Raw genomic sequence first — 16,919 nt, 5'->3', positions numbered from 1 at the left:
ACACAGTTTTATACATGCTTATGGTTTCCGGGGGAGCTGGTGAAATGACGCGTTAATATAACAGCAAGGTGACTAAGCAAAAACAAACTGCATTCAACATTCTACTGTATTCATCAAGCAATATGTCCTGAATTTGTTTTCCAGCTTATAGAATAAGCATTTTTCTGTCTTTGTTTAGGTGCCATGCCAGCTCCTGAGCAGAACCCCATGATGGAGGAGGGGCTGCAAAAAGCCCCCCAGGAAGGTCCCCCCACCACAGGCATGGAGCCAGAATCAACGGCTACAAACATTTTAGCATCTGTAAAAGAACAGGTAAATTCTCATGTAATAATTGCGTGGAGTAAAGGGGGATACACACGGAGAGATGTATGCTTAATTACTAAGCAATCTGACTAGATTGCTTAGAAATTAAGCACGCACTGGCGTTTCTATAATGGGTGCAGTGTGTGCAGTGCACACAGGCCCCTGAGTACAGAGGGGGCCCCCACCGCACACGCTGCACCCATTTTGTGAATACTCACCCCTCCGGAGTCCTGCGGCGACGTCCACGGCGGTGTTAAAACTCTGTGAAAATGGCCCAGCAGCCATTTTCACTGAGTTCTGCGCATGCCGCCGCACCATTTTCCCGGGGATCTGCGCATGCGCAGTAGAGTCTGAGCGCTCTAGTGCTCAGACTCTCCCCGCTGCCGGCAGTCCGGAGGGGGCCCGAACGGAGGAGGCTGCACCCGGGCCTCCTCCTCTCTTAAAACGCTGCTGTAAGCACGGATCTCTCTGTGTGTATGCCCCATAGCGATGTGTGGCCCCACGCGTCGCTATCACCGACTCTAGATTGGCCAAATCTAGTTAGTTAGATCGCTCACTTCACTGCTGGGTGAAGTGAGTGCCCCCCCCCCCCCCCCCCCCCCTCGCTCAGCACACCGTGCTGTGTGCTGAGCGGGACAGAGATGTGTGCTGAGCGTTCTGTGCTTGATCGCTCAGCACACATCTCTGTACACATTGGTACGTGTGTACGCCCCTTTATATATAAAGTGTATGACATGAAAAAACTAGGAAGACATTTTTGATATTTGTATAAAGCTCACTGTATGTAAAATGGTCAGGGCAGAAGAGAAAGGTATGTTCTGTGCTACCAGAGCTTTGCCATTCTTTGCACCTACAAAGGCATAACTTAGTCTGATTGCACAGCGAGAGTGTGTAGTGTCACCCGTTTGAGCGCCTGATGTACAGAGACCCCACCCGCATGGTGACATGACAGGGCCAGTACTTTAGTCTTATACATGCAGACATTTTGCAAGTGGGGAGGTTGGGTTGATTTACTAAAAGTTTGTTATCTCCTCTCTATAGTGGTAAGTTCTGCCTCAGAATCAGGCTAGAAGACATTTTGGAAAGTGTTCTGTTTTCCTTAGTGTACTCTTGACTTTATTGGGCGTCAAAAGCAAACACTGTGGTAAAGTTTTGTACTTTTATGTGTCATTTGTTCTCTTACAACTGAAATGTTTGCATACAGAAATATTTTCATAGCTCCTTTATGTTCTGTTTTACCACTTACAGCAGTATTTGTTTTTTTTAAAATTAGAAATAGCTGCATACAAGTGAGCGAGAGAGTGATAAAACCTCAACCTGTGTACTCTGACCTCCTCACAGATCTCCTCATGTTAAGATCCTACAGTCAGCAAGTCCTGGAACTGATATCTGTAGGGATCAGTGGACAGTGAGTCAGACATGAGGTCATTGTCTCTTTGTATTTAGAAGAGATTTGTATGTGCTGACATCATATCCTCTGCAGCCTGGTTACAGCATGCACTAAGCCCATTCATTTACACAATATCTTTTATCACATTTCAGCTGGTTACTATGATGTGGGGAAGATTGTTCCTAAAGAGCAGTTTATAGACCAGGACAAGTTTAATGTGCTCGTTTTCTGTACCTATACATGGCTAGAGGGGGGTACAGCTTCCACTGCTTTGTAGTGTGCACATCCTAAACCTACAGTATATACAGTGTGCATAGTGGTGGGGCAAGGAATGTAGCTTCTATACCTTTTATCCTGTTTGTCTGGGCGTACAGCTTCCATTCCCACTATATTAGGGATGGATTTGGCCGTACCAGAGATCATCACACTCGATTGAGCAATTGCGGAGATCTTTGGCCGACAGTGCTTTTCTTTTGCTAAACAAGGTGGGTGGGGGGATTTCCACACAATTATTAGGACTGTTTTTGTATAAAGTATGTAGGCTTGTTTTGGTTATAGCAGAGCTGCAGCTGATCTAATAATGTCCCGACTGTTTCTGCTCAATGCTCCAAAGACTGAGCTGCTCAATGGACAAGCTCCACTAAAACCCCATTGTGCATTGTAGTGCGAGAATGATTTGCACTCTTCTGAATTTGTTTTAGCCAGCAGCATTAAGGAAACAAACTGCAGCTTCTGCCAAGTCGCAGTCTCATAGTAGAAAAACGGAGGTTTGCTGGTATTCTTGGTTTTCTCCCACACAATGGTTTTAGTATAATTTCTATGAAAAGATTGACTGTTCCTACTAAGAATCTGTGTGCGAAATGAAAAATGGACTGTTGTAATTGAAGGGGAGCGTTACTGTGTTGAATCATTCTTTCAGAAAACCACAGCTATGACTTAAAGGAACATGCAAGTGCAAGGTTAAGCATAGGTCATACAGTAACAGTATACTGTACACAAATATTAACATTGTGTAAATGACAATTCTCCCCCCCAATTGATGCTATTTATTAATAGATGTGCAGAAACTTTAACCATACCATTCTTTTTCATACTGTTCACTTTTCTTTTCTGATCTTGTGGTTCAAGGATTGTGAGAAGGGTTGGGCAGAAGGTGCAGCTGCCTCGAGTGCATAGAAGCTTGGGGGTAAATGTAGTGGGGGGTAGTTTAAACACCATTTCTCTAACGTCCTAGTGGATGCTGGGGACTCCGAAAGGACCATGGGGAATAGCGGCTCCGCAGGAGACTGGGCACAAAGTAAAAGCTTTAGGACTAGCTGGTGTGCACTGGCTCCTCCCCCTATGACCCTCCTCCAAGCCTCAGTTAGATTTTGTGCCCGAACGAGAAGGGTGCAATCTAGGTGGCTCTCCTGAGCTGCTTAGAGTAAAAGTTTAAATAGGTTTTTTATTTTCAGTGAGACCTGCTGGCAACAGGCTCACTGCATCGAGGGACTTAGGGGAGAGAAACGAACTCACCTGCGTGCAGAGTGGATTGGGTTTCTTAGGCTACTGGACATTAGCTCCAGAGGGACAATCACAGGCCCAGCCATGGATGGGTCCCGGAGCCACGCCGCCGGCCCCCTTACAGATGCTGAAGCAAGAAGAGGTCCATAAATCGGCGGCAGAAGACTTTCCTGTCTTCATAAGGTAGCGCACAGCACTGCAGCTGTGCGCCATTGCTCTCAGCACACTTCACACTCCGGTCACTGAGGGTGCAGGACGCTGGGGGGGGGCGTCCTGGGAAGCAATGAATTTACCTTAGTTGGCGAAAAATACATCACATATAGCTCCTGGGCTATATGGATGTATTTAACCCCTGCCAGTTTTCCAGTAAAAAGCGGGAGAAGAGCCCGCCGTGAAGGGGGCGGGGCCTATCTCCTCAGCACACAGCGCCATTTTTCCCACACAGCTCCGCTGGTAGGAAGGCTCCCAGAATCTCCCCTGCATCCTGCAACTACAGAAACAGGGTAAAAAAGAGAGGGGGGCACTTATTTGGCAAAATAACAGATATAAGCAGCTATAAGGGATAGACACTTATTGTAAGGTTGTCCCTATACATATATAGCGCTCTGGTGTGTGCTGGCAAACTCTCCCTCTGTCTCCCCAAAGGGCTAAGTGGGTCCTGTCCTCTATCAGAGCATTCCCTGTGTGTGTGCTGGGTGTCGGTACGTGTGTGTCGACATGTATGAGGAGGAAAATGATGTGGAGGCGGAGCAGAGTGTCTGTAACAGTGATGTCACCCCCTAGGGGGTCGACACCTGAGTGGATGTACTGTTGAAAATTACGTGACAGTGTCAGCTCTATATAAAAAAACAGTGGTTGACATGAGACAGCCGGCTACTCAGCTTGTGCCTGTCCAGACGTCTCATAGGCCGTCAGGCAGATGGCAGATACAGACGCCGACACGGATACTGACTCCTGTGTCGACGGTGAAGAGACAACCGTGATTTCCAGTAGGGCCACACGTTACATGATTGAGACAATGGAAAATGTTTTATACATTTCTGATAATACGAGTACCACCAAAAAAGGGGTATTATGTTCGGTGAGGGAAAAACTACCTGTAGTTTTCCTGAATCTGAGAAATAAAATGTGTGATGATGCGTGGGTTTCCCCCCGATAACAATTAATAATTTCTTAAAAAGTATTGGCTGCATACCCTTTCCCGCCAGAGGTTAGGATGCATTGGGAAACACCCCCTAGGGGGGATAAGGCGCTCACACGCTTGTAAGAACAAGGGCTCTACCCTCTCATGAGATGGCCGCCCTTAAGGATCCTGCTGATAGAAAGCAGGAGGGTATCCAAAAAAAGTATTTACACACATACTGGTGTTATACTGCGACCAGCTATCGCCTCAGCCTGGAGGTGCAGTGCTGGGTTGGCATGGTCGGATTCCCTGACTGGAAATATTGATATCCTAGATAAGGATAGTATATTATTGCCTATAGAGCATTTAAAAGATGCATTTCTATATATGCATGATGCACAGCGGAATAATTGCCGACTGGCATCAAGTATAAGTGCGTTGTCCAATTCTACCAGTAAAATGGTCAGGTGATGCGGATTCCAAACGTCATTTGGAAGTATTGCCTTTGAAAGGGGACATTTGGGGTCGGTCTTTTAGACCTGGTGGCCACGGCAACAGCTGGGAAATCCACGTTTGTACCCCAGGTCGCCTCTCAAAATAAGACGCCGTATTATCAGGCGCAGTCCTTTGTTGGCAAGCGGACAAAAGGTTCCTCTTTTCTGCTCGTGACAGAGGGAGAGGAAAAAGGCTGCAGAGATCAGCCAGTTCCCAGGAACAGAAACCCTTTCCAGCCTCTGCCAAGCCCTCAGTATGACGCTAGGGCTTTACAAGCTCAGGCACGGTGGGGGCCCGTTCTCAATGAATTTCAGTGTGCAGTGGGCTCACTCGCAAGTAGACCCCTGGATCCTTCAGGTAATATCTCAGGGGTACATTGGAATTTGAGACGTCTCCCCCTCGCCGTTTCCAAAAGTCAACTTTACCGACGTCTCCCTCGGACAGGGAGGCAGTTTTGGAAGCCATTCACAAGCTGTATTCCCAGCAGGTGATAATCAAGGTACCCCTCCTGCAACAGGGAACGGGGTATTATTCCACACTATTGTGGTACCGAAGCCAGACGGCTCGGTGAGACCGATTCTAAAATCTTTGAACACTTACATACAGAGGTTCAAATTCAAGATTGAGTCACTCAGAGCAGTGATTGCGAACCTGGAAGAAGGGGACTACATGATGTCTCGGGACATCAAGGATGCTTACCTTCATGTCAAAATTTACCCTTCTCACCAAGGGTACCTCAGGTTTATGGTACAGAACTGTCACTATCAGTTCAGACGCTGCCGTAGGGATGGTCCACGGCACCCCGGGTCTTTACCAAGGTAATGGCCGAAATGATGATGTTCCTTCGAAGGAAGGGAATTTTAGTTATCCCTTACTTGGACGATTCCCTGATAAGGGTAAGATCCAGGGAACAGTTGGAGGTCGGTGTAGCACTATCTCAGATAGTGTTGCGGCAGCACGATTGGATTCTCAATATTCCAAAATCGCAGCTGGTTCCGTCGACGTGTCTTCTGTTCCTAGGGATGATCCTGGACACAGTCCAGAAAAAGGTGTTTCTCCCGGAGGAGAAAGCCAGGGAGTTATCCGAGCTAGTCAGGAACCTCCTCAAACCGAGCCAAGTCTCAGTGCATCAATGCACAAGGGTTCTGGGTAAAATGGGGGCTTCCTACGAAGCAATCCCATTTGGCAGATTCCACGCAAGAACTTTCCAGTGGGACCTGCTGGACAAATGGTCCGGGTCGCATCTTCAGATGCATCAGCGGATAACCCTGTCACCAAGGACAAGGGTGTCCCTCCTGTGGTGGTTGCAGAGTGCTCATCTTCTAGAGGGCCGCAGATTCGGCATTCAGGACTGGGTCCTGGTAACCACGGATGCCAGCCTGCGAGGCTGGGGAGCAGTCACACAGGGAAGGAATATCCAGGACTTATGGTCAAGCCTGGAGACATCACTTCACATAAATATCCTGAAGCTAAGGGACATTTACAATGCTCTAAGCTTAGCAAGACCTTTGCTTCAAGGACAGCCGGTGTTGATCCAGTCGGACAACATCACGGCAGTCACCCACGTAAACAGACAGGGTGGCACAAGAAGCAAGAGGGCAATGACAGAAGCTGCAAGGATTCTTCGCTGGGCGGAAAATCATGGGATAGCACTGTCAGCAGTATTCATTCCGGGAGTGGACAACTGGGAAGCAGACTTCCTCAGCACGACCTCCACCCGGGGAGAGTGGGGACTTCACCCAGAAGTCTTCCACAGGATTATAAACCGTTGGGAAAAACTCGACAGGTATTGCGCCAGGTCCAGGGACCCTCAGGCAATAGCTGTAGACGCTCTGGTAACACCGTGGGTGTACCAGTCAGGGTATGTGTTTCCTCCTCTGCCTCTCATACCCAAGGTACTGAGATTGATAAGATGGTGAGGAGTAAGCACTATATTCGTGGCTCCGGATTGGCCAAGAAGGACTTGGTAACCGGAACTTCAAGAGATGCTCACGGAGGATCCGTGGCCTCTACCTCTAAGAAGGGACCTGCTCCAGCAAGGACCCTGTCTGTTCCAAGACTTACCGCGGCTGCGTTTGACGGCATGGCGGTTGAACGCCGGATCCTGAAGGAAAAAGGGCATTCCGGATGAAGTCATCCCTATCCTGATCAAAGCCAGGAAGGATGTAACCGCAAAAACATTATCACCGCAATTGGCGAAAATATGTTGCGTGGTGCGAGGCCAGTAAGGCCCGACGGTGGAAATTCGACTGGGTCGATTCCTACATTTCCTGCAAACAGGAGTGTCTATGGGCCTGAAATTGGGGTCCATTAAGGTTCAAATTTCGGCCCTGTCAATTTTCTTCCAAAAAGAACTAGCTTCAGTCCCTGAAGTTCAGACGTTTGTAAAAGGGGTACTGCATATACAGCCTCCTTTTGTGCCTCCAGTGGCACTTGGGATCTCAATGTAGTTTTATTTTTTTGGATTCCAAAAGTCACATTGGTTTGAACCACTTAAATCTGTGGAGTTAAAATATCTCACATGGAAAGTGGTCATGCTGTTGGCCCTGGCCTGGGCCAGGCGCGGGTCAGAATTGGCGGCTTTATCCTGTAAAAGCCCTTATCTGATTTTCCATTCGGACAGGGCGGAATTGAGGACTCGTCCTCAATTTCTCCCTAAGGTGTTTTCAGCATTTCACTTAAACCAACCTATTGTGGTGCCTGCGGCTACTAGGGACTTGGAGGATTCCAAGTTGCTGGACGTAGTCAGGGCCCTGAAAATATATGTTTCCAGGACGGCTGGAGTCAGAAAATCTGACTCGCTGTTTATCCTGTATGCACCCAACAAGCTGGGTGCTCCTGCTTCTAAGCAGACGATTGCTCGTTGGATTTGCAGTACAATTCAGCTTGCACATTCTGTGGCAGGCCTGCCACAGCCAAAATCTGTAAAAGCCCATTCCACACGGAAAGTGGGCTCATCTTGGGCGGCTGCCCGAGGGGTCTCGGCTTTACAACTTTGCCGAGCAGCTACTTGGTCAGGGGCAAACACGTTTGCTAAATTCTACAAATTTGATACCCTGGCTGAGGAGGACCTGGAGTTCTCTCATTCGGTGCTGCAGAGTCATCCGCACTCTCCCGCCCGTTTGGGAGCTTTGGTATAATCCCCATGGTCCTTTCGGAGTCCCCAGCATCCACTAGGACGTTAGAGAAAATAAGAATTTACTTACCGATAATTCTATTTCTCATAGTCCGTAGTGGATGCTGGGCGCCCATCCCAAGTGCGGATTGTCTGCATTACTTGTACATAGTTATTGTTACAAAAATCGGGTTATTGTTGTTGTGAGCCATCTTTTCTAGAGGCTCCTTCTGTTATCATGCTGTTAACTGGGTTCAGATCACAAGTTGTACGGTGTGATTGGTGTGGCTGGTAATGAGTCTTACCCGGGATTCAAAATCCTTCCTTATTGTGTACGCTCGTCCGGGCACAGTATCCTAACTGAGGCTTGGAGGAGGGTCATAGGGGGAGGAGCCAGTGCACACCAGCTAGTCCTAAAGCTTTTACTTTGTGCCCAGTCTCCTGCGGAGCCGCTATTCCCCATGGTCCTTTCGGAGTCCCCAGCATCCACTACGGACTATGAGAAATAGAATTATCGGTAAGTAAATTCTTATTTTTTCTCTTGGATCAGAGAGTGAGCAGAACCAGCTTCAGTGTCTGATCCAGAGCAATATTTACAGTAGGCTGTGATGCTTCGTTTTCGATTTCCAGGCATGGACATGTGTCCGCAAAATGGTAGAACCACAAATTTTGTAACCTAAGATGTGCACGCCTTACGCAAAAATACTCAGTGGTGGGACTGGCAGGTGTAAATCCTTGTACCAACATGAATACCCAATGCATTTATGTATGACCTGTGCCCTAGCATATTGCACCAGCTCCCAGACAAAATAGCGTGTAACAGTCGCAGTCTCCAGCACTGTGATGGGAACAATAGAGAACAGGTTCCTGGCACATAACCCTCATACACACCTCTTCCCAATGTAGTATACTGTTGCTTGGATTCGCTCAAGGCAGCACTATCTCTAGCTGTGTGTTGTTCTCCCTGGTTATCCGATCACTGAGAGGATTATGGAGGTGTGGTTCTGTGTAAATAACAGCCATAGGTTACAGATTGCTGTTCTTGTGGGCTCTACATGGGAGGACCAGTTGTTTTGGTTTCTGGGTTACTCTGACCGTCCGACCCTTTTACCCAGTGTGCATATATGACAGGAAAGCATGAAGCCATTTTTCTGCTGCCCCTGTTTACCCCTATTGGTGACAGTGGAAGTGATGTCCGTGTTCAGGTGTTCACTTTCATTGTTTAGGTTTCATTTATAACACATAGGGGGTAATTCCAAGTTGATCGCAGCAGGATTTTTGATAGCAATTGGGCAAAACCATGTGCACTGCAGGGGAGGCAGATATAACATGTGCAGAGAGAGTTAGATTTGGGTGGGTTATTTTATATCTGTGCAGGGTAAATATTGGCTGCTTTATTTTCTCTAACGTCCTAGTGGATGCTGGGGACTCCATAAGGACCATGGGGAATAGACGGGCTCCGCAGGAGACTGGGCACTCTAAAGAAAGATTCAGTACTATCTGGTGTGCACTGGCTCCTCCCTCTATGCCCCTCCTCCAGACCCCAGTTAGAATCTGTGCCCGGCCAGAGCTGGGTGCTCCTAGTGGGCTCTCCTGAGCTTGCTAGAAAAAGTATTTTGTCAGGTTTTTTATTTTCAGAGAGCTTCTACTGGCAACAGACTCTCTGCTACGAGGGACTGAGGGGAGAGAAGCAAACCTACTCACGGCAGCTAGGTAGCGCTTCTTAGGCTACTGGACACCATTAGCTCCAGAGGGATCGAACACAGGTACCTAACCTTGATCGTCCGTTCCCGGAGCCGCGCCGCGCCGCCGTCCCCCTCGCAGAGCCAGAAGTACAGAAGCAGCAGAAGCATGAAGACATCGAAATCGGCGGCTGAAGACTCCTGTCTTCACTTAAGGTAGCGCACAGCACTGCAGCTGTGCGCCATTGCTCCCACAGCACACCGCACACTCCGGTCACTGTAGGGTGCAGGGCGCAGGGGGGGCTCCCTGGGCAGCAATTAATTACCTTTTTGGCAAAAATAGACATATATACAGTCTGGGACTGTATATATGCCCGAGCCCCCGCCATTTTTTACACATTACAGCAAGACAGAAGCCCGCCGCTGAGGGGGCGGGGCCTTCTTCCTCAGTACACCAGTGCCATTTTCTCTTCACAGCTCCGCTGGAAGGACGCTCCCCAGGCTCTCCCCTGCAGTATACAGGTGCAATAGAGGGTAAAAAAGAGAGGGGGGGCACATAAATTTAGGCGCAGAGATATATTTAACAGCAGCTACGGGGTAAACACTAAGGTACAGTGTAATCCCTGGGTTATATAGCGCTGGGGTGTGTGCTGGCATACTCTCTCTCTGTCTCCCCAAAAGCCTTTGTGGGGTCCTGTCCTCAGTCAGAGCATTCCCTGTGTGTGTGCTGTGTGTCGGTACGCCTGTGTCGACATGTTTGATGAGGAAGGATACGTGGAGGCAGAACAAGTGCAGCTGAGTGTGGTGTCGGTGCCGACACCTGATTGGATGGATATGTGGAAGGTGTTAAATGATAATATAAACTCCTTGCATAACAGATTGGATAAAACTGCAACCTTGGGACAGTCAGGGTCTCAACCCATGCCTGATCCTACAGCGCAGAGGCCGTCAGGGTCTCAAAAGCGCACACTATCCCAGATAGTTGACACAGATGTCGACACGGAATCTGACTTGCAGCCTACAATGACTAAAGCCATCCGCTACATGATTGTAGCAATGAAGGATGTATTACACATTTCTGAGGAAAATCCTGTCCCTGACAAGAGGATTTATATGTATGGGGAGAAAAAGCATGAAGTGACTTTTCCCCCTTCACATGAATTAAATGAATTATGTGAAAAAGCGTGGGATTCCCCTGACAGGAAGGTGATAATTTCCAGGATATTACTTATGGCGTATCCTTTCCCGCCAACGGACAGGTTACGCTGGGAATCCTCCCCTAGGGTAGACAAGGCGTTGACACGCTTGTCTAAGAAGGTGGCCCTGCCGTCTCCGGATACGGCCGCCCTAAAGGATCCTGCGGATAGAAAGCAGGAAGCTATTCTGAAGTCTGTTTATACACATTCTGGCACACTGCTGAGGCCTGCAATTGCTTCGGCCTGGATGTGTAGTGCGGTAGCTGCGTGGACGGATACTCTGTCTGAGGAGATAGATACCCTGGACAGGGACACTGTTCTACTGACCCTGGCACATATCAAGGACGCGGTCCTATATATGCGGGATGCCCAGAGGGACATTTGCCTGCTGGGCTCTAGAGTAAACCCAATGTCCATTTCTCTGACGTCCTAGTGGATGCTGGGAACTCCGTAAGGACCATGGGGAATAGACGGGCTCCGCAGGAGACTGGGCACTCTAAAGAAAAGATTAGGTACTATCTGGTGTGCACTGGCTCCTCCCTCTATGCCCCTCCTCCAGACCTCAGTTAGAATCTGTGCCCGGCCAGAGCTGGGTGCTCCTAGTGGGCTCTCCTGAGCTTACTAGTAAAGAAAGTATTTATTAGGTTTTTTATTTTCAGTGAGCTTCTACTGGCAACAGACTCACTGCTACGTAGGACTAAGGGGAGAGAAGCAAACCTACCTGCTTGCAGCTAGCTTGTGCTTCTTAGGCTACTGGACACCATTAGCTCCAGAGGGTTCGAACACAGGCACCTGTCCTCGATCGTCCGTTCCCGGAGCCGCGCCGCCGTCCCCCTCGCAGAGCCAGAAGAACAGAAGCTTGAAGATGACGAAATCGGCGGCAAAAGACTCCTGTCTTCATTTAAGGTAGCGCACAGCACCGCAGCTGTGCGCCATTGCTCCCAGCACACTTACACACTCCGGTCACTGTAGGGTGCAGGGCGCTGGGGGGGGGGGGGGGGGGGGGCGCCGCCCTGGGCAGCAATTGAAGTACCTTTTGGCAATAAAAATACATATATACAGTCTGGCACTGTATATATGTAAAACCCCCCGCCATTTTTTTACACAGAAAGCGGGACAGAAGCCCGCCACTGAGGGGGCAGGGCCTTCTTCCTCAGCGCACCAGCGCCATTTTCTCTTCACAGCTCCGCTGAAAGCAGCTACCCAGGCTCTCCCCTGCAGTATCCAGGTACAAGAAGGGTAAAAAAGAGGGGGGGCACATAAATTTAGGCGCAAATAAAACATATAAGGCAGATATTGGGTAATCACTTATTATAAGTGAAAATCCCTGTGTTATATAGCGCTGTGGTGTGTGCTGGAATACTCTCTCTCTGTCTCCCCAAAGGACTTTGTGGGGTCCTGTCCTCAGTCTGAGCATTCCCTGTGTGTGTGCGGTGTGTCGGTACGGCTGTGTCGACATGTTTGATGAGGAGGGTTACGTGGAGGCGGAGCAAGGGCAGATAAGTGTGGTGTCGCCCCCGTCGGGGCCGACACCTGATTGGATGGATATGTGGAAGGTCTTAAACGACAATGTAAGCTTCTTACATAAAAGGTTTGATGACGCTGCAGCCTTGGGACAGCCGGGGTCTCAGCCCGTGCCTGCCCAGGCGACTCAGAAACCGTCAGGGGCTCATAAACGCCCTCTATCTCAGATGGTTGACACAGATGTCGACACGGAGTCCGACTCCAGTGTCGACGATGATGAGGTACATTTACACATTTCTGAGATTAACCCTGTTAATACCAAGAGGGTTTATATGTTTGGGGAGAAAAAGCAGCCAGTGACTTTTCCCCCATCTGATGAATTAAGTGAATTATGTGAAGAAGCGTGGAGTTCCCCTGATAAGAAACTAGTGATTTCTAAGAGGCTACTGATGGCGTACCCTTTCCCGCCAACGGACAGGTTACATTGGGAAACATCCCCTAGGGTGGACAAGGCGCTGACACGCTTATCTAAAAAGGTGGCCCTGCCGTCTCAGGATACGGCCGCCCTAAAGGAGCCTGCGGATAGAAAGCAGGAAGCTATCCTGAAGTCAGTGTATACACACTCTGGTACTCTACTGAGACCTGCTATTGCTTCAGCCTGGATGTGTAGTGCTGTAGCAGCATGGACAGATACTCTGTCAGACGACATAGATTCCCTCGACAGGGATACTGTTTTGCTAACCCTGGGCCATATAAAAGACGTCGTCTTATATATGCGGGATGCTCAGAGGGACATTTGCCTGCTGGGCTCTAGAATTAATGCAATGTCCATTTCTGCCAGGAGGGTCTTATGGACTCGGCAATGGACAGGAGATGCTGATTCTAAAAAACACATGGAGGTTTTGCCTTATAAGGGTGAGGAATTGTTTGGGGACGGTCTATCGGACCTCGTGTCCACAGCGACAGCTGGAAAGTCGACTTTCTTGCCTCAGGTTTCCTCACAGCCTAAGAAAGCACCGTATTATCAAATGCAGTCCTTTCGTTCTCAGAAAGGCAAGAGGGTCAGGGGTGCATCCTTTCTTGCCAGAGGCAGGGGTAGAGGTAAGAAGCTGCACCATGCAGCCAGTTCCCAGGAACAAAAGTCCTCCCCTGCTTCCACTAAGTCCACCGCATGACGTTGGGGCTCCACAGGCGGTGCCAGGTGCGGTGGGGGCGCGTTTCCGAAACTTCAGCAACCAGTGGGTTCGCTCACAGGTGGATCTCTGGGCTGTACAAATTGTATCTCAGGGATACAAGCTGGAATTCGAAGCGACTCCCTCCCCCCCCCCCCCGCCGTTACCACAAATCAGCCTTGCCAGCTTCCCCCATGGAAAGGGCGGCAATTCACAAGCTGTACCTCCAGCAAGTGATTATCAGGGTCCCCCTCCTTCAACAGGGAAGGGGTTACTATTCCACAATGTTTGTGGTACCGAAACCGGACGGTTCGGTGAGACCCATTCTGAATTTAAAATCCTTGAACACTTATATAAAGAAATTCAAGTTCAAAATGGAATCGCTCAGAGCGGTTATTGCAAGCCTGGAAGAGGGGGATTTTATGGTGTCGCTGGACATCAAGGATGCTTACTTGCATGTCCCCATTTACCCACTTCACCAGGAGTACCTCAGGTTTGTGGTACAGGACTGTCATTACCAGTTCCAGACGTTGCCGTTTGGCCTGTCCACGGCACCGAGGATATTTACCAAGGTAATGGCCGAAATGATGATACTCCTTCGGAAGAAGGGAGTTATAGTTATCCCGTACTTGGACGATCTCCTCATAAAGGCGAGGTCCAGAGAGCAGTTGTTGATCAGCGTAGCACTCTCTCAGGAAGTGTTGCAACAGCACGGCTGGATTCTGAATGTTCCAAAGTCGCAGCTGATTCCTACGACGCGTCTGCTTTTCCTGGGCATGATTCTGGAAGAAGGCCCAGGAATTAGCATCTCTGGTCAGGGACCTCCTAAAACCAAAACCGGTATCGGTGCATCACTGCACGCGAGTCCTGGGAAAGATGGTGGCTTCATACGAAGCCATTCCCTTCGGCAGGTTCCATGCAAGGATCTTTCAGTGGGATCTGTTGGACAAGTGGTCCGGATCGCATCTTCAGATGCATCGGCTGATCACCCTGTCCCCAAGGGCCAGGGTGTCTCTTCTGTGGTGGCTGCAGAGTGCTCACCTTCTCGAGGGCCGCAGGTTCGGCATACAGGACTGGGTCCTGGTGACCACGGATGCAAGCCTCCGAGAATGGGGGGCAGTCACTCAGGGAAGAAACTTCCAAGGGCTGTGGTCAAGTCTGGAGACTTCTCTACACATAAATATACTGGAATTAAGGGCCATTTACAACGCCCTGAGTCAAGCAGAGCCCCTGCTTCGAAACCGGCCAGTGCTGATTCAGTCAGACAACATCACGGCGGTCGCCCATGTAAACCGCCAGGGCGGCACAAGAAGCAGGATGGCAATGGCGGAAGCCACAAAGATTCTTCGGTGGGCGGAGAATCACGTGCAAGCACTGTCAGCAGTGTTCATTCCGGGAGTGGACAACTGGGAAGCAGACTTCCTCAGCAGACACGACCTCCACCCGTGAGAGTGGGGACTTCATCAAGAAGTCTTCACACAGATTGCAAAGCGATGGGAACTGCCACAGGTGGACATGATGGCGTCCCGCCTCAACAAAAAGCTAAAAAGATATTGCGCCAGGTCAAGGGACCCTCAGGCGATAGCTGTGGACGCCCTAGTGACACCGTGGGTGTACCAGTCGGTATATGTGTTTCCTCCTCTTCCTCTCATACCCAAGGTACTGAGAATAGTAAGAAAGAGAGGAATAAGAACAATACTCATTGTTCCGGATTGGCCAAGAAGGACTTGGTACCCGGAACTGCAAGAAATGCGCACAGAGAACCCATGGCCTCTGCCTCTCAGACAGGACCTGCTGCAACAAGGGCCCTGTCTGTTCCAAGACTTACCGCGGCTGCGTTTGACGGCATGGCGGTTGAACGCCGGATCCTAGCGGAAAAAGGCACTCCAGGGAAGTTATTCCTACGCTGATAAAGGCTAGGAAGGACGTGACAGCAGAGCATTATCACCGTATATGGCGAAAATATGTTGCTTGGTGTGAGGCCAGGACGGCCCCTACAGAGGAATTCCAGCTGGGTCGATTCCTGCACTTCCTACAGTCAGGGGTGACTATGGGCCTAAAATTGGGGTCCATAAAGGTCCAGATTTCGGCCCTATCCATTTTCTTTCAAAAAGAACTGGCTTCACTGCCTGAGGTTCAGACGTTTGTTAAGGGAGTGCTGCATATTCAGCCCCCTTTTGTGCCACCAGTGGCACCCTGGGATCTTAAAGTTGTGTTGGATTTCCTGAAATCCCACTGGTTTGAGCCACTTAAGACCGTGGAACTAAAGTATCTCACGTGGAAAGTGGTCATGCTGTTGGCCTTAGCATCGGCTAGGCGTGTGTCGGAATTGGCGGCTTTGTCATGTAAAAGCCCATATCTGATCTTCCATATGGACAGGGCAGAATTGAGCATTCGTCCCCAATTTCTCCCAAAGGTGGTATCATCGTTTCATTTGAACCAACCTATTGTGGTGCCTGCTGCTACTCGGGACTTGGAGGACTCCAAGTTGCTGGACGTAGTCAGGGCTTTGAAAATATATGTTTCCAGAACGGCTGGAGTCAGGAAGACTGACTCGCTGTTTATACTGCATGCACCCAACAAGCTGGGTGCTCCTGCTTCAAAGCAAACTATTGCTCGCTGGATCTGTAGCACGATTCAGCTGGCTCATTCTGCGGCTGGATTGCCGCATCCAAAATCAGTAAAAGCCCATTCCACAAGGAAGGTGGGCTCTTCTTGGGAGGCTGCCCGAGGGGTCTCGGCTTTACAGCTTTGCCGAGCGGCTGCTTGGTCGGGTTCAAACACCTTTGCAAAGTTCTACAAGTTTGATACCCTGGCTGAGGAGGACCTTGTGTTTGCTCATTCGGTGCTGCAGAGTCATCCGCACTCTCCCGCCCGTTTGGGAGCTTTGGTATAATCCCCATGGTCCTTACGGAGTTCCCAGCATCCACTAGGACGTCAGAGAAAATAATAATTTACTCACCGGTAATTCTATTTCTCGTAGTACGTAGTGGATGCTGGGCGCCCGTCCCAAGTGCGGACTTTCTGCAATACGTGTATATAGTTATTGCTTAAATAAGGGTTATTGTTATGAGCCATCCGTTGAGTGAGGCTCAGTTGTTGTTCATACTGTTAACTGGGTAAGGTTATCACAAGTTATACGGTGTGATTGGTGTGGCTGGTATGAGTCTTACCCTGGATTCCAAATATCCTTTCCTTGTAATGTCAGCTCTTCCGGGCACAGTTTCCCTAACTGAGGTCTGGAGGAGGGGCATAGAGGGAGGAGCCAGTGCACACCAGATAGTACCTAATCTTTTCTTTAGAGTGCCCAGTCTCCTGCGGAGCCCGTCTATTCCCCATGGTCCTTACGGAGTTCCCAGCATCCACTACGGACTACGAGAAAAAGAATTACCGGTGAGTAAATTCTTATTTTCTGCCAGAAGGGTCTTATGGACTCGGCAATGGTTTTACCTTATAAGGGTGAGGAATTGTTTGGG

The 16,919-nt window shown here is 49.4% G+C and overlaps 1 protein-coding gene across 1 annotated transcript in view; it reads left to right on the top strand.

Annotated features, from left to right (window-relative positions):
- PKP4 (plakophilin 4) overlaps positions 1-16,919 on the top strand; it is a 667,418-nt gene that overhangs the window by 184,586 nt on the left and 465,913 nt on the right. The window contains exon 2 of the mRNA XM_063933691.1: positions 179-312. Coding sequence (XP_063789761.1) covers positions 184-312 — 129 coding nt within the window. The 5' untranslated portion in view covers positions 179-183. The remainder of the gene's footprint in view (positions 1-178; positions 313-16,919) is intronic.

Source organism: Pseudophryne corroboree, chromosome 7 (genome assembly GCF_028390025.1).
Source record: "Pseudophryne corroboree isolate aPseCor3 chromosome 7, aPseCor3.hap2, whole genome shotgun sequence".
Taxonomy (NCBI): Eukaryota; Metazoa; Chordata; class Amphibia; order Anura; family Myobatrachidae; genus Pseudophryne; species Pseudophryne corroboree.
The sequence above is the reverse complement of the archived record's forward strand: the minus strand, read 5'-3'. Positions and strand labels throughout refer to the sequence as shown.